The sequence below is a fragment of the Miniopterus schreibersii genome (genome assembly GCF_964146895.1).
Source record: "Miniopterus schreibersii genome assembly, chromosome: 18".
NCBI classification, from domain to species: domain Eukaryota; kingdom Metazoa; phylum Chordata; class Mammalia; order Chiroptera; family Miniopteridae; genus Miniopterus; species Miniopterus schreibersii.
Genome location: NC_138121.1, coordinates 30,958,418 through 30,978,798, shown reverse-complemented (window position 1 = coordinate 30,978,798; position 20,381 = coordinate 30,958,418). Strand labels below are relative to the sequence as shown.

General features: G+C 44.5%; 1 protein-coding gene across 3 annotated transcripts; it reads left to right on the top strand.

The window, feature by feature from the left end:
• The first annotated feature begins 3,780 nt into the window (after positions 1-3,780).
• ZNF792 (zinc finger protein 792) lies at positions 3,781-19,579 on the top strand. Of its 3 annotated transcripts, XM_081119725.1 has the most exons (5): positions 3,781-4,094; positions 14,820-14,946; positions 15,471-15,593; positions 16,264-17,565; positions 19,464-19,579. In XM_081119725.1, the coding sequence occupies exons 1-5, from the start codon at positions 4,053-4,055 to the stop codon at positions 19,466-19,468; spliced, it is 1,599 nt and encodes a 532-aa protein (XP_080975851.1). In that variant the 5' UTR covers positions 3,781-4,052; the 3' UTR covers positions 19,469-19,579. The 3 variants fall into 3 exon arrangements, with proteins under 3 accessions (XP_080975851.1, XP_080975849.1, XP_080975850.1); XM_081119723.1 differs by having other exon boundaries at positions 16,264-19,579; XM_081119724.1 differs by lacking the exon at positions 14,820-14,946 and having other exon boundaries at positions 16,264-19,579.
• The last annotated feature ends 802 nt before the right edge of the window (positions 19,580-20,381 follow it).

The following is a 20,381-nucleotide window of genomic DNA, read 5'->3' as shown; positions in this document are numbered from 1 at the left end:
TTTCTCTACCTGTCCCCCCACTCCCCCAAACTGGTCCCTGTCTCCCTGACCCTCCTTGTATTTGCCCGCCTCTCCCTAGCCTGTCCCCAGTTTCCTGTAGCTATTCAAGACCCTGGCCTTGCTCCCTCAGTAGGCAGACCTTAGAGAAGAGACGGGAAGGTGAACCTCAACTGCCAAACAAGCCATTGTAAAGCCTTGGTCTCAATCTGACTAACCAGCTGTAATAAAAGACTACCCTGACCCAGGAAAAACAATGAACAATATTGCAGAATAGACATTTTGTGTGTGTTTTTAACTTTATCTTTATTGTTGACACTATTACAGATGTTCTCATTTCCCCCCAACCTTGCCCACCTCCACACGTCCCCCACACCTCCCTTCCCTCTGGCCATCGCCACACTGTAGTCTGTGTCCATGGGCTGTGCATTTATGTTCTTTGGATAATCTCTTCACCTATCAACAATTCTTTAAAGGCAAATGGGTTAAGTGCTCCAATCAAAATGGTGGCTGAATGGATAACAAAACAGGACTCTCACCTATGTCTCACAAGAGACTCACTTCAGTTCGAAAGACACACATAGACTGAAAGTAAAGGGATGGAAAAAGATGTTTCATAAAAATGAAAACAAAAAAAGCTGAGGTAGCAATACTTATACCAGATAATATAGACTTTAAAATAAGGCCTATAACAAGAGACAATGAAGGATCCAGCAATTTCACTTCTGGGTATTTATCCAAAGAAACACAAAACACTAAATCAAGAATATATGCATTCATATGTTCATTGCAGCGTTATTTGCAACAGTTAAGATATGGAAGCAACCTAAGTGTTCATCAGTAGATGAATGGTTGAAGAACAGATGGTGATTATATAAAATAGTGTATGACCCAGCCATGAAAAAGAATGAAATCTTGCATCTGCAACAACATGGATGGACCTAGAGAGTATTGTGCTGAGTGAAATGAGAGAGAAAGACAAATGCCAGATGATTTCACTTACATGTGAAATCTAAGAAACAAAATAAATGAACAAGCAGAACAGAAACAGACTCATAGATATAGAAAAGATTTTGACTGTTGCCAGGTGGGAGGGGGTTTGGGAGGAAGGGTGGAAAAGGTGAAGGGATTAAGAAGTACAAATTGGTAGGTACAGAATATTCGTGGGGATGTAAAGAAGAGCACAGGGAATACAGTCAATAATATTGTAATAACTATGTATCGTGTCTGATGATACTAGATTTATCAGGATGATGACTTCATAAGTTATATAAATGTCCAATCATTGGGTTATACACCTGAAACTCATATAATACTCATATAATACTGTACATCAAATGTAATTGAAAAATAAGAAATTATTTTGTTTTTGAAAAAAGGGGAAAGTATTAGGAAGGTAAGTAATAGTCTCTGCCATGTCTGGAAAGCCAAGTTATGACGAGGATGTTGTTTACTGAGTACAGAATTGAAGAAAGGGGTGAGAGCCTTTAGCATCCACCCCAACACCCAGCCCTGGGATTAGACAGCGTGTGTAGACCGTGCTCCTCTGTGCTCATGGAGAGTACCTGATGCTCACTGCCTTGTCTTTCTGCCACTCAGCTCTGTGTGTTCTAGCTTCTTCCTTTTCAGTATAGGGCCAAGAATCCCTGCCTGTCCTGTGGGAGCATGGGGGTTGATTTTTTGATGAAGTGACAAGAATTTCCACTACAGTATAAGCTCCATGAAGCCAAAGGCTATTTCTTATTTACCACTATCTTGAATTGATGCCCAGAACCAGATGTCATTAGGGAAATGCAAACTAACACAATAATGAGATACTACTACACACCTATTAGCATTGCTAGAATCCAAAATACTAGCAAACACTAAATGCTGCCGAGGATGTATAGCAATAGGAGCTCTCATTCATTGCTGGTGGGAATGCAAAACAGCACAGCCAATTTGAAAGAGTTTGCAAGTTTCTTACAAAACTAAGCATACTCTTACCATACAACCCAGCAATTGTACTCCTTGGCATTTACCCAAAACATTTGAAAACATGCCCACACAAAAACTTGCACATGTATGTTTATGGCAGGTTTATTCATAATTGCCCCAAACTGGAAGTAACCAAGATGTCCTTCAGTAGGTGAATGTATAAAGAAACTGGTACATGCAAACAATGCAATATTATGCAGTGCTAAAAACAAATGAGCTATCAAGCTATGAAAAGGCTTAGAGGAAACCTAAATGTGTATTACTAAGTGAAAGACGCCAATTCGAAAAGGCTACATATGGTATGATTCCCACTATATGACGCTCTAGAAATGGCAAAACTATGAAGACAGTAAGGAGTTCAGGGGTTGCCAGGGGTTAGAGGGGAGGGTTGAATGAATAGATGGAGCACAGGATTTATAGGGCAGTGAAACTATTTTGTATAAAACTATAATGGTGGACTCATGACATTATACATTTGTCAAAATCCAGAGAAAGTGCACTACAAAGAGTAGACTCTTAATGTAATCTATGGACTTCGTTTAATAATGACATGCCAATGTTTGTTCCCATGTTGTAACAAATGCACCGCACTGATGCAGATGTTGAAGGAAGGAGGGCCTGTGTGTGTGCACAGGGGAAGAGGTACCTGGGAACACTGTACTTTCTGCTCAGTTTTGCTGTGAATCTAAAGCTGCTCTAAAAATGTCTATTAATTTTAAAATGTAATCCTTCCTAAAGGGCATTTTGAGCCATTAAAAATTTCTGGCTGAGCTCGGCCGGGTAGCTCAGTTGGTTAGAGTGTCGTCCTGAAAAGCCGAGGTTGTGGACTGGATCCCCGGTCAGGGCCCATTTAAGAATCAACCAATGAATCCGTAAATCTGTAGAACAACATATCCACGTCTGTCTGTCTATCTGTCTTTCTGTAAGAATCTGTCGCTTGGGCAATAAGCCCACCTGGAGTTTATGAAACTCTCCTGCATGATATTTTTTAAAGAATAAAATAGCCAAATGGTAAAAGATGTGCTTTCATGTAAAAATTATCATTACCTATACAGCTACTTGCTGAATTAGAGTCATTGTATCTTATATTTTGACAAATATCCCTAATTACCCTATAGAGAAGTGTCTCTAACTTCCCTCCCACAGCCGTTTGTGCTTTGTGATTGATTATAACGGTGACAATAGTGCCAAGTGTAAGCAGTAACTATGTACCAGGCCCTGTTACCTACCATGAAATATGTAGTGTTATTTTTCCTATTTTATTACTGGATTTAATAAGTCCCTTTACTCAAACTGCAGCCTCTGAAGCGCTTGTTGACACACAGAACGCTGGGCCCACCCCTAAACTTCTGAATCTCTTTTGGGTTGTTGCCCAGGAACTTGAATTTTTAATAAATTCCCGGGTGATGTTACTGGTTTGAGAAGCACTGAATTAGAGCAGCATTTAAAGCTAGCAGTAGATAGATCCCTCATACTAGGTATCACCATTTTCATCGTGAACCCAGGGCCCTGGGTGTGGAGCGCTGAAGGGGCCCGCTGACGCCCACACAGGCAGAAGCGGGTGTTTTATAGGCGTCGAGGGCAGGCGGGGCCTCCCCGGGCGGTCATGGGCGTGCGGGGACGGCCCCTTTAAGAGGAAAAGCTCCCGGCGCGGCTCAGGCGCAGCGGGGAAGAGGCGGCGCGGCCCCGCCCCCTCCGCGCGCGCGCCCCCCTCAGTCAGGCGGGACGCGGGGTCGAGAGCGCTCACCGGGAGGCGTCGCCGACTGGCCCTGGGCCAATGACAACCCGGGAGAGTGGCGGGGAGGGGGCCGGAACTTCCTGCGTCTCAGTCCCGCAGGTCGCTGGCGCAGCGGGTCTGCGCGCTGGGGCGGTGGGCGCTCCCCGGCGGCTTTCCGGGCGGAGCGGGGAGGACAGCGAGGCCGCCGCCCTCCTCCGCGGCCCAAGGCCGGGCTCACCGGGCACCGTGAGCCTTTTACACGCGGGAGACCGAGGCTAGCAGTGCGACCCGCAGCCCAGGGCACGCCTCGCCCCGGGCAGGGCACCGGGGACGCGAGGCTGAGCCCGGGACGCCCGCCGCGATGGCTGCGGCTGCGGCGTCGGCGCGGAGGGACCGGGCGCAGGTGAGTGGACGCGCCCCGGGTGGGACAGGTGGGCGTGGCCCGTGGCTGTCCTGGCCCATCGCTCGGCTTTCGAGTCTGGGACTCGGGAGGGGAGTCACTCCCCGCCTAGGGTCCCGAGTCCAGGCGGAGGTTTACCTAGAGCGGGTCCCACGTCTGAAGCGCAGTGGGGTGAGGTAGGAAAGGGTGTCCCAGGCACAAGGACCAGCATAGGCAGGGAGACTGAGAGGGCAGCTGGGCCCGGTCAGCTCTGGGACGGCGGCCCGAGGAGCTGGGCCTCCAACCGGAGGGCATTGGGAGCCACCGGAGGTTCAGAGCAGAGGAGGAAAGTGATCCGACTCAGGCCTTATTCCTATGGACGCAGAGTGGAAAACCGCGGGGTGAGGCTCCCGCAGGGCCCAGGTGAGTAGCGCAGGTGGCTGGAGGTAGAAGGGATTGGGTTTTGCGTCTGTCTTTTAAGGCGGGTTGACAAAAGTTTTTGATGTGGAGGGTGCCAATGAGAAGTTGCCCATGGTTTTTGGTTTTAGCAGCTGGTAGGATGGATGAGCCGTCAACTGAAATGGGGTAGTTGGTTGTAGAAGGAATTTTCAGTGGAATCACAGAAGTTAGGTTTTAACCATGTTGAGTTCTAACGTCCTTTTTAAAACATATGTTTTATTGCCTTTTAGAGAGAGAGAAAGGGAGAGGGAGATAGAAAGAGAAACATTTATCTGCTGCCTCCTGCACGCCCCCTACGGGGGATCAAGCCGTCCCAGGCATATGCCCTGACTGGAATCGAACCAGCAACCTTTTGGTGCATGGGACAACAGCCAACCAACTGAGCCACACCAGCCAGGGAGTTCTGATGTTCTGAGTGGTGGTGAAGAGTGGGCAGCTAGGCACACAGCTACGGTATTGTGGGGAGGTGTAGTTAAAGGAATGAGAGGCCCCATACACAGAGGGACAATGGCCAGACAATACATAAAAATAGAACTTTCACTCGCAACCTGCCCAGGAAACCAACCTCTTTATCTGTTGTGCTCGTGGGACGCGAAAAAACTCGAGACATGGAGAATGGAGAATTTAGGTGGAGATGCAGAGGGTTGAGGCTCTGGAGGAGTTGCAACCACCCTCCTCACCATCCAGCTATTTTTGTTGTGAGCTACAGAAAAGCAGGTGTGAGAGATAGTGATCAGTAGAGACCATAAAATGCGCAAGAACAAGTGGCTTTGTTCTGAGCTATATGCTTAGCATTTTTCCTTAAGGCTATAACTCCTGGGGGCAAGCTTCCCAGAAAGATAAGGATCTGTTTTCCGTTCCTGGCAGAAATGTTTCCCTCGTTTTCAAGGGGATTTCTGCAATTCTGGGAAGCTTGCTAACCAATTCCTTCAGAGTTTGTTTGTTGTTCGCTGGCCTTTTCCTCCATTTCCCCCTTTTTGTTTTTGCTGAATTTGGTGAAGCAGGATAGAGAAGGCAGCTGTTTTCTGCTGTCCTTGGGTGATTAAGTTTTGCGATCGGCAAGCTCCTCTCCAGACTGTGTAGGAGACAAAAAGCAAATCGGTGAGCTCCTCTCCAGACTGTTTATAGGAGACAAAAAGCAATACAACAGCAAATGAAAATTCCAGCCATACCTCCTCCTAATGCTTTAAGACTATTAAGAGGATTTAATTTTTGTAAGCCTTCCTGCATCCCTTGTATTAAATCAGTCCCAGAAACTAGTTGTAGTTGATTTTGAAAAGTAGTAGAAATATGTTTTTGTAATTCCCCAATTTCTTCAGTCATGTTATGTGAGTGGTATAACAAATGTTTTTGTACTATAGACCAAGGAAAGTGTGTTTGATTCCAAGGAATAGGAGTGACACAAATGGTAGATGTGTTCCAATCACATTTAAGATGTATCTGACGTTGTAAACTAACTATTTGATCTCCTGACATAACTACAGCTTGTTCTAAATCTCCTAGTCTAGCATTAATTTCTGAGTCAATCCGCCTGAGACGTCCATAACTGCTCAGAGTTAGTATGCCACTGTTGTATATAATGTACAGTTTGCACGCTTTCGTGCAAGGCCACTCCAGCCATAGCCGCCGTGGCAGTGACAGCTATAAGCCCCATGATAAGGGCAATGATCATGCCAATCACTTTTGCGTCTTTTCAGATATTCTACCAATTGTTGAAACAACATCATGGTTGGGGAATCTTGCCAAGATGGGACAATTGGACTGGTATCCATATCCCAGAACATGCTTTCAGCAGATAAATGTCCTGTAAAGAACTATTAAAAGGGGTGGAAAAATTCACACAGGTATAAAAAGAACAATTATGACAAGTCAGAGTATAGTTAGTAGAATTCCATAATACCTGCCCAATCATTATAAGATATGGCAATCGGACACAAGCCTGTGTTCAACGCATCAAGTTCCTTGTAAATTGTAACTGAGTTTGATTAGTCGTAATGTTTTGCCATATATTCCCATTCCAAGCATACATAGGGTTTAATATATTCATTAGTTTCCATAGGTGGGACTGAAAGGGCCCACCGATTAGATGTGGAGCACTTGCAGACATGCCTCCCCCATGCCACTGGATGGTGCCATTAGCATGTGTAGATATATTACCCTGACCATCAGAACACCACTGTAAGTCTGAACTTTGACCCTTCTCCTGAACTTGGACCCTTTTGAACTTTGACCCTTCGCTCAGGCAGAACCATGAGGGCTCCAGTCAATGACACTCCCATAGGAAGTATTAATAAGAACCCGAGCTACTTCACCTCTACATTGTTCCTAGTGTACCCAATCACTCAAAGATGTTGCCGTAGTACAGCATGGTGGCCATTCAGGAGAGGGCGGGCTGCTGCTGCTGATGTTGCCACTAAAAGTTTTTCCCTGGAGTAAAAATAATTTCCTCAATTTTTCGTCTTTCCTGGTAGAATTTCGGACTATAGACACCCAGACAGCAGTCCGTACTTTTAAGCAATGCTCAGAAACTCCTATGCATATGGGTAGACCCTCTACTCCTACTTCATAAGAGGGAATAATCATCCCCTCTTCATGAGGAGCTATTGGACCTCAAGTATCAAAAGGTCCTGGCACCCATGATGTTTCATTAGTATAAATAGGAATAGTAGAATCCCACCCCCCTACTCCCCTGTTAGGGGTGGATTAGGGACGTATGCCCAATAAGTGTGGTTTTCTGCTTGGATAGGCATTACCTGTGTGGAAATAACAGCAAGCATGGCAAGGAAAAGGGTAGTTGCATTTACTGGCTGTCCAGCCTCTTCCAACGCTTGTTCAGCTTTCTGATTCATCTTTAGTTGGCCCCAAGTAGGAACCGTAGCCCTTTGTGTTTGAGGCAAAGGGACAGTGATGGTTTGTGCATGAAGATCTAATTTCTGCATGGTTTGAGTTAAGTTGTTAAATTCACTCCTCCTTAGCTTGCTCATGTCTAATCTTGATTTCCCTTACGAGCGTCCAATACTTCTGTTTACCTGTGGAAACATAAGCATAACCACAGCCCCACCGCAAAACTTCAGCAGGGATCCAGGTATTCGTAAGGACATCTCTTACATACACAGCTTGATGTACCTCTGAAGAACTCTCACAAATCCAGTGTTTCTCAGCTGCAGTAGCACCCTGAGTGTCTTTATTCAAAAAATTGATAGTAAAAAGAGCTCTTGCAATTCTCTGTCTAGGTGACTGAGTCCCTATTCCCCCTTTTTGTTTTTGCAGCATCTCCTTGAGGGTTCTATTAGCTTGTTCAATAATTGCTTGCCCCTGTGGATTATAAGGAATGCCTGTGACATGTTGTATATGATATTTAGAAAAGAAGTGTTGCGTTTTGCCTGCCAGGTATGCAGGTCCGTTGTCTGTCTTAATGGCTTTAAGGAAGACCCATCACTGCAAAAGCCTCAAGAAGATGTGTTGTAACAACATCAGCTCTTTTTTTTTTTTTTTTAATATATCTTTATTGATTTCAGAGAGAGGAAAGGAGAGGGAGAGAAAGAGATAGAAACATCAATGATGAGAGAGCCATTGATCGAGCCCACAATCCGGGCATGTGTCCCGACCAGGAATCGAACCCTGATCGCCTGGATCCTAGGTCGATGCTCAACCACTGAGCCACGCCCGGTCGGGCAGCATCAGCTCTTTCATTATGCAAAGGGGTCGCCCAAGTTAATCCAGAATAAGTATCTATAGTATGATGTATATATTTGCAACTTTCTAAACTCAGGCAAATGTGTTACGTCCATTTGCCACAAATCATTACTAGCAACACCTCGAGGATTTACCCCTTCTGGCATTCACGGCCCTTGGATTTGTGTACAGATAGGGCAGTGAGGCAGAATAAGACGAGCCTGCCTTCAGGAAATATGATAATCATCTTTTAAGGCCCTTGCATACTGGTGATGTAAGGCATGAGCCTTTGTGGCTTTTAAAACCGATCCAATCAATTTTTTATCTATTTCATGATTACCTGCTGCCATGGGTCCAGGAAGTTGTGTGTGTGCCCTTATATGGGTGATATAGAGTGGGCATTTATGTGCACGAATTAACTGCTGCAGTTGCAAAAATAACAAATTAATTGGTGAGGAATCCTCAACAATAGTGACTGTTTCTATATGTTTAACTGTGAGTTCAGCATACTGAGAGTCAGCAACTATATTAAGTGTTTGTTCTTGCTCTTGCAGTAATAGGATAATGGCTGATATCTCCGCCTGCTGGACAGAGGTTAGAGAAGTTTTTACTGCTCGGGAAATATTTTCCCCAGAATACCCAATCATTCCAGCCTTATTAGCATCTGTATAAAATGTAGGTCCCTTAATGGGTTCCTTTTGAACTATAGTAGATAATCTCCATTGTGTTTTCTTTAGAAATTGAAATAATTTATCTTTGGGATATTGATTAGAAATTTTTCCAAGAAAATCAGACAAGACAATTTGCCAGTCTTCATTTAATTGCCACAATGTTAAAATTTGTGCGTTATTGAATGGCATAATAATTACGTCAGGTTCCATCCCAGTTAAATTTCTTAAACGATTGCGACCTCGGATAATTATATAACATATTTTTGAAATATACTCTTCCATTTTCTTCTGACTACGATGTGGCAGAAATACCCATTCAATAATATTCATAGCTTGTACTAGCAATCCTATAGGAGAATGTGGGGTGTGAAATATTAGCAACTGGCAATTTTTCATTGACTCTATACGATGTATCTGAGCCCTTTGAACATGCTCTTCGATCCAGTTTAATTCCATTTCTGCTTCATGGGTTAATTCCCGTGGGCTATCTAGTTCTGGTGGGCCTTCTAAAGTTCGAACGAGATAAGTCAGTGCATATGTAGGGATCCCTAAGGATGGCTGTAGCCAATTGATATCTCCTAATAATTTTTGGTAATCATTGAGCGTTTTTAGACTATTTCTTCTAATGGTTACCTTTTGAGGTGTGATAGTAGTAGACTCAATTAACTGACCCAAGTATTTAAAGGGTGTTGTAGTTTGAACTTTTTCAGGAGCCATAATTAGCCTGTATTCTGTCAGTTCCTGCTGAGCCATGTTAAATATCTGTTGTAAAACAGGCATTTCTTGATGAGCAAACAAAGTATCATCCATATAATGATAGATTAAACTATCAAGATAAGCTTTTCTGATTTTTTGTAGGGGCTGGTGCACAAATTGTTGACACATAGTAGGGCTGTTTAACATGCCTTGTGGCAAAACCCTCCATTGATATCTCTCATTAGGCATCCTATGTGTAGGAACGGTAAGGGCAAATTTTTCTGTATCTTTGGGATGCAAGGGAATCATAAAGAAACAGTCTTTTAGATCTACAATAATGATACTCCATTTTTGTGGAATTAAAGCTGGTGAAGGCCTTCCTGGCTGTAGGTTGAATACACTCATTATCTTTTCTAAGATCAGTCCGCATTCTCCATTTTCCAGATTTCTTTTTTATCACAAACACAGGGGAGTTCCAAGGACTAGAGGAAGGCTCAATATGTTCAGCTTGTAATTGTTCCCGTACTAAGTCATGCAGCGCTTCTAATTTCTCTTGACGAAGGGGCCACTGTTCCACCCAGACTGGTTGTTCCATTTTCCAGGTGAGTTGTAAAGCGAAGCACTGTACAGGGGCCCCTACTCTAAATTTGGAAATGCTATTCCAGCTGCAGAACTATGACAATTGAGCATGAACTGTCTTTCAGATTTAGATATAGTAGGAATCTCTAAAGTGGCTCCCCATTGAGTCAACAAATCTCTTCCCCGCAAATTTAAAGGAATCTCAGCCACATAAAATTGACAATGTCCTATCTGTCCCTCTGGCCCGACACACTATAATTCTTTAGTACTTTGATATACATTGGTTAGTGTGCCGATTCCAGTAAATTGAGCCCTAACCGTTTGCAAAGGCCATTTTTTCGGCCAGTTCTGATAAGCTATAATAGACACATCTGCTCCTGTGTCCAACAACCCTTCAAATTCCCTATTATTTACCCTCAATTTCATTTTGGGCCATATATCATTAATGATAGTATGCCAGAAGATCTGTTTGCCTGTGCTTCCAAACCCTCCTTGTCTTTGGAGTGGTGCAGCTTTCCCTTTAATATATGGTAATATAAGCAATTGTGCAATCCTTTGCCCTGCATCAATATTAGTAGTTTTGGATACACTGATCATGACTAAGATTTCACCTAAATAGTCTGAATCAATAATTCCGGTGTGCACTAAAATTCCCTGTGTTGTCAAACTACTTCTTCCTAACAATCGTCCTACAGTATTTTTAGGAATAGGCCCAAACACATTAGTATGCAACTTCTGAACTCCTGCACCTGGGACTAGTGTAACATTGTGCGCACTAGGAAGGCCCAGTGCAGCACTCCCCTGGGTAGCATGTATTAATTCTGAAACATTGGTGTGGGCATAGAGGGGTAATTGATTTCCCCCTGAGATTGGCATTGTTGAAAGCCCATATTGTTTTCCCTGGGGCCCCGGCCCTTGGGGCCCAATCTGTAGTTTCCCGACAGGACATTCCCTTGTTTATCTCTTTTAGATCAGCATTCATTTGTCCAGGGAGAGCCTTTTCCACATCTCCTGAACAACCCGGTGGGCAGATTTTTGGATGTAGTCAGATTACTAGCTCCATTTCCATTTCCATTCTTTCCATTTTTATTTTTCTTGCAATCTTTACGAAAATGTCCCAGTTTCCCACAATTGTAATATTTTTGAGTGCTGCCTTGCAAGCCATCCTTCAAAGCACTAGCTAATAGGTGTGCATGATGAGGTGGCGAACCAATATCATGACAAGCTTTTATAAATTCATCTAGAGGGGCCCCTTGCACCTTAAGAGGGCGAAGAGCCTTTTCACATTCAGAGTTAGCATTTTCATAAGATAATGTTCTCAGCAAAATGTCCTGCACATTGGGGTCTGCTACAGCCCGATTAACAGCCTTTCTGAGTCGTGATAAAAAATCAGTATAAGGCTCGTTAGTATTCTGAACCAGTTTTGTAAATGACAAAGGATTAGAACCAGGAGGCTCGACTCTATTCCAAGCACGCAGACAGACTCCTTGAATCTGCACTGAAGCAGGATCATCTAACTGAGCTTGCTGTTGCTAAGAGCTATGTTGTCCCGTACCCAGTAATTCCTCCATAGTTGATCTGAGGGGATTTTGCTGTGCATTGACTCGAGCATTATGCTCTGCCTCCTCTTTCCACCATGTTTTGAATTGTAGATATTCTCCTGGTTCTAAAACAGTCCTTGCTAATGTCTCCCAATCCACTGGAATAAGCTTATGGTCTGTAGCAAAATTATTAAGCAAGCCAGTAACATAGCTGGAATGCATTCCATAACTAGAGATGGCCTCTTTAAAGGCTTTCAAAACCTTATATTCAACAGGCATAAAATTAACATTTGTTCCTCCTTGAGGAAAGCCGGGCTGGGGACCGAACCCTTGTCTGGTAATAGGAAAGTCCATGAACTGTAAAAAGTCATCACTATCCCCAGCAGCATGAGCTCCTTCTTGATCACTTAATAACTTTTGAACTGTCAGATTATTCGGTTTAACTGGAAAAGCGAATTGCACAGGCCCCACAGGCATTTGAGAATGGGAGTGGAGGGGCACTTGGCTTCGGAAGAGAACCCATAGGAACTCCGGCTTCGGTTCCCAGCTCAGGAGGCCTAGAATAATTCCTGCTCTCATCAGGTTGCTTTTTTTCCCATGGGAATTTGCAGTGCATCAGCCCGTTCAGCAAGTTGCTGGATCTGAGCGGTAAGGACACAGTAGATACCTCGATCATGATCAAATTCCTCATCCCAAGCATCAGACTCTTTCTCCCCACGATTCCAGCGCCCTCCTGTTTTGTCTCATCCTTTATTGGTAAGGGAGGAAGAAGCCAATCTCGATCTCGTAAGTCTCCCGCTGACTCATGGCCCCTGTGTTCCCCATCGAAAGCAGGCCTCTCATAATCTGTGCTGTGTTCAGAGTCCGACTGAAATGGGGCAGTTGCCATGGAGATGAAATTGCATAATGACCATACCCCCATAGGAACAGGGTCCCCTAACTGCTGTGCTCTTCTAAGAGCCCGCATAACTTGTTTCCATACTTTCAGATTTAATTGTGCTTTACCTTTTGGTTGAAACCAATAACAGTGTCTTTTTACCACCGTGAATAACTCTTTAAACTATTTCTCTTTCACTTTTACCCCCGAGCTCGCCAGCAAGCTCTGTAACAACCCTGCATACTGTGTTCCGGCGGATGGGGAGTCCCCAGGACTCTGCCCCCTCTTTCCCGGGAGTGTCGCTTTCCTCTAGCGCATCTGTCCCTCTCCAGTTCCCCTGTGACTTACCAAGCCCATCGCTGTGGACCCTGCTCGCTGCGCCAGTTGTTGTGCTTGCAGGACACGAAGAAACTCGAGACACAGAGAATGTAGGATTTAGGTGGAGATGCAGAGGGTTGAGGCTCTGGAGGAGCTGCAACCACCCTCCTTACCATCCAGCGATTTTTATTGTGAGCTACAGAAAAGTAGGTGTGAGAGGTAGTGATCAGTAGAGACCATAAAATGCGCAAGAACAAGTGGCTTTGTTCTGAGCTATATGCTTAGCATTTTTCCTTAAGGCCATAACTCTCCTGGGGGCAAGCTCCCCAGAACCCCAGAACGATAAGGATCTGTTTTCCGTTCCTGGCAGAAATGTTTCCCTCGTTTTCAAGGGGATTTCTGCGATTCTGGGAAGCTTGCTAACCAGCTCCTTCAGAGTTTGTTCGTTGTTTGCTGGCCTTTTTCTACATTTATCTACAATAAACAGTCCAGGAAGCCAGCCTGCTGTCAGACTTGCAGGAAGTCAGATTGCAGTATCTCTAATGACCATCCAGGAAGCTAAACAATAACCTCTGTAACAACTGGCCCCAAGTGGCCAGAGCTTGATTAATAACTGACAGCTTGTATAATTTTCGTTCCCTCTTCCAACTTAGGTCCTACTAGAGAAAGTCAGATATACACCCTAACCAATCACATAGGATGCCCTGGCTAGTTAGCTTGCCTACAGTCACCCCCCTTCCCCAATGCCAACAGGGCCCATCTGCAACTCACCCACTCTAAGGCTTCCCCACTCCTCTGCCTGCCTTCCAGTCTGCCAAAATATAAACGACTGTGGCCTACTCCCTTGCAAGCTCAGAATAAATAGCATTTGCTTTTCCCATTTGGTTTATCTTCACTTATCTCCACAGTTAGAAACATCCACAGTGTGGCACCTGGTTTGTGGACAAGGGTGTAGCTAGCTGTGTTTCCGATTTAGGAGAGTGACACTTCAGGTCCTGATGTCAATGACAGAGGAGGGTGGGGCCTAAGAACTGAGAACCGGGGTATCTTGCTTGGGCACCTTGGTCGGCTTGTTTAGCATCATAAAGACAACTGAGGAAGAGTAGTGGCGACTGTAGGGGGGGTGGTAGGGGGCTGTGTAGGGAAAAGGGTCTGGCAGGTAGCTAAGTTTTCCTAGGATGTAGAGGTGCTGAGGCTTAGTCATAATGGAAGTAATAATACAGTGAGGCCTGGGCTGATGCTTATACTCACCTCTGCATTCTCTCCAGGTCCTGTCGTGACCCTTGGTGGGCCTGGGAATTTTCAGTCAGGCTGGCAAATTAGCTCAGGGGAAATGAGGTGAGCTGGGAGGGCCACTAGACCTGGGTAGGTAGGGGTAGGAGGACCAGAGGGGTTGGCTTTGTTATGAATGTGACTGATGAAAGCCCAGAATGTGGAACAGAACAGAGATCTATGTATTGTTCTGGGTGGCTTAGATTGGAGCAAGGAACTGGGGCAGGATGGGATCATGGTTTTATTTGCCAAGAACTCTCTGGATGTTTGGTGCAGACTGACATGTGGGAGTTCATGGAGATGCCTGTGATGGGGAGTGGGAGAGTGTACCCTGATAATGGGAATGTAGTTGTGAGGTGCAGAGTTTGAGGAAGATGCAGTCCAAAAAGTGATATATGCATTAGAGAGTGAGTGTGAGCTGGTACTGGGGATTAAGGGAGACGACTGAGCCCATGTTTATTTGTATGTGGAAGGGATGGCATTGGTGACACTAGGGGAGGGGACCCCGAGTAGAGGGAATTGGTCCCTGCACTTCAGGCCCAGAGCTTAGTGGGTCTCTTTGCTTACCTGCCTATCAATGCTGTGGGCTAACAGTAGGGGACAGACCAGGAGTCCTGAGGAGAGAAGCTGATCATTGAATGAACTGTCCCCATCATGGCAGGACTGTGTGACCTTTGAGGACGTGACCATTTACTTCTCCCAGGAGGAGTGGGGACTCCTCGATGAGGCTCAGAGACTCCTGTACTGCGATGTGATGCTTGAGAACTTTGCACTTATAGCCTCTCTGGGTAAGGCCTTCACCTGTACCTGGGCATCCTGAGCTCATCTCTTCCTGTCCCCTTTTCCCAAGAGGCAGCATTTTCCTTCCTATGGCCAGACCATGGGTACTGCTCACTTCCCCACTTCCCTGGTATATGTGCTGTGGGTTCCAGGGGTGAACTGCGTGTAGGGTCTCATTCTGTTTATGAGCAGTGCCAACACCTGCTACCCTGAAGCCTTGTGGGGAAGGCAGTGAGGAGTCTTACAGTCAGCCCAATGGATCCTGTCTGACTTAGCCACTCTTTGCCTGGGTGACTACCCAGATCTGTGACAGTTCTGTCCTGCTACTTTTCTTTAGCTAACATTTCCTAAGTCCATATTGCCAGGAACACTAGGCACTGATGTCGTCACTATTTGCTGTGACCACTGGATGTTCCTGCCAGACCTCCCTTTTGTGTCCTTTTGTAATACATTGTTTGCTTTCCTGTGGTCTCTGGTGGGGTAGTTCACCTGGGCAAGTGCTAGCCACTTATCTGCCCTATCTTTTCCTTAGGTCTTACATCTTTCAGGTCCCACATAGTTGCCCAGCTGGAGATGGGGGCAGAGCCCTGGGTGCCTGACAGAGTGGACATGACTTCAGCCATGGCAAGAGGGGCATATAATGGACCTGGCTCTGGTAAGTGGGAGATGGGGAGCATGTGATGTCACTACTTTCTTCAAATCATACTGTCTGCAACTTTTCTCATGTTCATCATTGTTTTGATGCCAAAGCCAGTGGCCATATCTCTCTTCTACCTTTCCTTTCTCATTCTTGACACATTGCCCACTTGTCATTTCTACTTTTACTTGGGGCTCCTCCCTGTGCCCTACCTTTCTGGCCTCCATGTCTCACTCTTTCCACAGCTCCCTCTGCTGCACTCTCCAATATGGGCCTATACTTAATATGCCATGAGAAGAGCACATCCCTTTTAATAGTCCTTGAACACTAGCTTCCCAGTTGCAATTAGATTTTCCTGAGCCTAGACATATCCTACTGCCCAGGGCTTATGTGTTACCAGCAGCCAGGGTCTTGCTGAAAAGCCTTCATAGAGAAGTGAATTGGAGACCCTACCTTTCTGCCCGATACTGTACCCCATCCTTGTGTCTCTGGTCCTACTAAGGCCTCCCCTCTTTTGTAATCTTGCAAGGCACCATACTGCAGAGCAGACCATTCCTTACCCTGACCTCAGCCCTCTCGTCTTGCCAACAATCCCATGGACTCATTCCTGGGTTAGACATGCACTTGTGACAGGGCTGTTTCCTTCTATCAAAGTTAACGTGAATTTTATGTGTTTCTCTACTTTCAGATGTTTGTCATGGAACAGAGGATGAGAAATCACCTTCTGAGCATAGTGTTTCTGTAGAAGGAGTGTCACGGGACAGGAATCCCAAGGCAGCTCTCTCCACCCAGAAGGACTACCCCTGTGACATGTGTGACCTGCACTTGAAAGACATTTTGCACCTGGCTGAACACCAGGCAACACATCCCAGGCAGAAACCATATGTATGTGAGGCAAATGGGAGAAAGATTGAGTTCAGTGCATACCTTCACCAGCAAAAGATGCAGCAGGTAGACAAGTCTATCATAAGGGAGGGGGATAGGGCCTCACTTGTGAAGAGCTGCGGAGATGAGACATCTGAGAAACCTTTCACATTCAGAGAGGGTGGGAAGGACTTCGTGGCCAGATCTGGTTTTCTCCAGTATCAGGTCACTCACAGTAAGGAGAAGCCACATCAGGGCACCAAAGGTGTGGGGGATTTTCATACTGTCCAAAGCCATAACAGGTGCAATGAATTTGGGAATGCTTTCAGTGACAAGCCCACAGTTGCTCAGCACCAGAAAACCCACACTGGAGAAAGGCCTTATGAGTGCAGCAAATGTGGGATATTCTTTAGCCACACCACTGGCCTCTTTCAACACCAGAGAGATCACAATAGAGGAAAGCCATATGAGTGCTGTGAATGTGGGAAATTTTTTAGCCAACACTCCAGTCTCATTAAACATCAGAGAGTTCACACTGGTGAAAGCCCTCATGTATGCAACGAATGTGGGAAATTCTTTAGCCGAAGCTCTAATCTCATTCAACATAAGAGGGTTCACACTGGAGAAAAGCCTTATGAGTGTAATGAATGTGGAAAATTCTTCAGCCAACGCTCCAACCTCATTCATCATAAGAGAGTTCATACAGGTAAAAGTGCTCATGAGTGCAGTGAATGTGGGAAATCTTTCAACTGCAACTCTAGCCTAATTAAACATTGGAGAGTTCACACTGGAGAGAGACCTTATAAATGCAATGAATGTGGGAAATTCTTTAGCCATATCGCCAGTCTCATTCAACATCAAATAGTTCACACTGGTGAACGGCCTTATGGGTGCAGTGAGTGTGGGAAAGCCTTCAGCCGAAGCTCTGACCTCATGAAACATCAGAGAGTCCACACTGGTGAGCGGCCTTATCGGTGCCCTGAATGTGGGAAATCGTTCAGCCAAAGCTCCAGTCTCAATAACCATCGGAGACTTCACACTGGTGAACGGCCTTATCAGTGCCCTGAATGTGGGAAATTCTTTAACCAAAGCTCCAGCCTCAGTAACCATCGGAGACTTCACACTGGTGAGCGGCCTTATGAATGCTTTGAATGTGGAAAAACCTTCAGACAAAGGTCTAATCTGAGACAGCACCAGAAAGTTCACAAACCAGATAGGCCATATAAGTGCAGTGATTGTGAAAAAGCCTTCAGCCAAAGGCCTTCCCTCACTCGGCATCAGAAAATTCACATTAGAGAAAGGAGTGCAGAGAATGTGCTCCCTCCTTCAGCACAACACACACTAGAGATAAGCTCTTATGAGGGAGCCATCAGCCAGAAGTTGAACATTGTTCATCCAGATATTCACACTGGGGAGATTCCCTACAGATGCTAGATAATGCTGGAAGCTTTCTAAAGCTAAGTTGTATGTCTGACCATGGACTTGTGGAAGAAGCCATCTCAGCTCTACCCACTGGCAGGTCTCGAGTGTGTGTCAGCCACTCCTTGTGGGAAGGCAGACCTCTGTTCTCTCTTTCTAAGAGGGAATCAGGAGTAGCCTGTGGCTAATAAGAATGCCTCATTCCCTTCCATTGTGACTGGTGTAGCTGTTCACATGACCCATCTTTGGCCATGTGTAGACCTGAGCTGTATTTTGCTGGCAGCTTGCTGAGAAGGTTTCCCTTTTAAAAGGACATTGTTGATCTCATAATACCCATGATGAATTTATCCGGCGTCCACATTACCCTTTACAACAACTACCTACTTTACATTGGTTTGGGTGATAATAAGGGTCTTATTGATAAAGCCACCTTTAATCTTCTGTATTCTGGTCACTGTGTGGGATGGGTTAAGAACAAAATTAAGGTCTACCAAATTAAAGGGGTCTCCAAATTTATTGTCTCAGAGGGAACAGCAGGATGGCAGAGAACAGCTCTCAGTCCAGATTTGGCCTCATTTGTATCGATATTCAAGGCCGCCTAGGGAAAATGTAGGGCTTTGGGGGCCTAATGTCTGAATGGCATGAATTTTTGTGGACCAGAGATTACCCTGAGGAAGGGGCAATTGTGACAAACTCCAATACATAGAGAGTAGCATGAATTATGCCCCTCGTTTCCAGGGGATGCCTCATATTTTCTAGCACTGTTGAACAGACACAGTTTACCTATCACTTGCCAAGGAGCCATGTACCTTTAAGCCTAACATGTGGTATACAGGCGTCTCTGACTGTAAGACTTACTAGGCCCAATGGGACCATAATTTGTACAGAAGCACTGGGGGTAATAATGGAGTAGGTGACATTGCAGCAAACTAGAAGGAATGTACCTGTTTTAAAAGTGCATCCACAAATGTTCCCTTGAATCTGACTATGCTGGATTCAGGCTTTGCAGAAATTCTCAAGACCTCTGTCCTATGACTAAGGTCACTGGCAGAGCAAATAATCTAAAAGGTTTTGTGGATTACTTTAGGCTCACTGCACTATTTATCTCGAGATCATTCCTGCATTGGCAAAAAAATGGGGACTGAGAGGAGATAGATCCTGTACTCCAGGGGTGTAGCATTTGTGACATAGCCATTTTTGCTGCCAAGGCAAGGAGAGAGAGTAGAGTCAATACAGGGTTGCCAAATCTTTCTGTTTTCTAAAATGAATAGAGATCAGGTTTTTATGTGCAACAATTTCTTTTAATGATTTGTTGAGATACAATTGTCAGGCAGTAATTGACTGTACATATTTGATGTGTACAATTTCATAAATTTTAAAGTATATATACACTCAGGGAACCAGTACTATAATGATAATAAACCTATCCATCACCCACAAAGCTACCTTGTGCCTCTGCCTTCCCCAGGAAACCATTAGCCACATCCCAAGGAATTTATTGATGTACTTTTTTTTCCATATAGATCTGTTTGTCTTCCATCAAAGTTTATACAATTGGAATCATAAAGTATTTATACTGTTTTTCGTCCATTTTCTTTTATACAGGATAATTATCTTGACAAGATCCTTGCTGTGTGTATGGGTAGTTCATTCCTTTTACTGCTGAGTAGTGCACTGTAGAATGAATCCACCACAATTTGTTTATGCTTTATTTTGTAAATTAAAATTCTGGTAAAATATATATAATATGAAATTTATTATCTTAACCCTCTAAGTGCATAGTTCAGTGGTATTAAGTATATGTTGTTCAATCATCACCACAATTCATCTCCAGAACACTTTTCATTTTCTAAAACTGAAACTATACCCATTAAATAACTCCCAGCTCCCCCTGCCAAGCCCCTGGAAACCACCATCCTACTTTCTGTCTCTATTAATTTGTTCTAGGTACCTCAGATATGAAATCATATAGTATTTGTCTTTTTGTGGCTGGCTTATTTCACTCAGCATAATGTCCTCAAGGTTCTTTCATGTTGTAGCATGTGTCAGAATGTCCTTCCTTTATAAAGCTGAAAAATATGCCACTGCATGCATATATATATACACACACACATACCATATTTTGCTTATTCATTCATCTGTCATTGGATACTTGGCTTACTTCCGTTTGGCTACTGTAAATAATGCTTCTATAAACATGGTGTGCAGATCTCTTTGAGATCCTGCTTTCTGTTCTTTGGGGTACATACCTGGAATTGGAATTACTGGGTAATATGATAATTGTATTTTTATTTTTTTAGGAACCTCCATACTGTCCTCCATAGGAGCTGTACCATTTTACACTCCCACCAATAGTATCGAAGAGCTCTAATTTTTCACATCTTCACCAACACTTGCTTGTTCTGTGTGTGTTTAATAGTCTCTATCTCAATGAGTGTGAAATAGTATTTTATTGTTTTGATTTGCATTTCCCTAATGATTCATGATAATGACCATTGTTTCATGTACTTATGGGTCATTTGT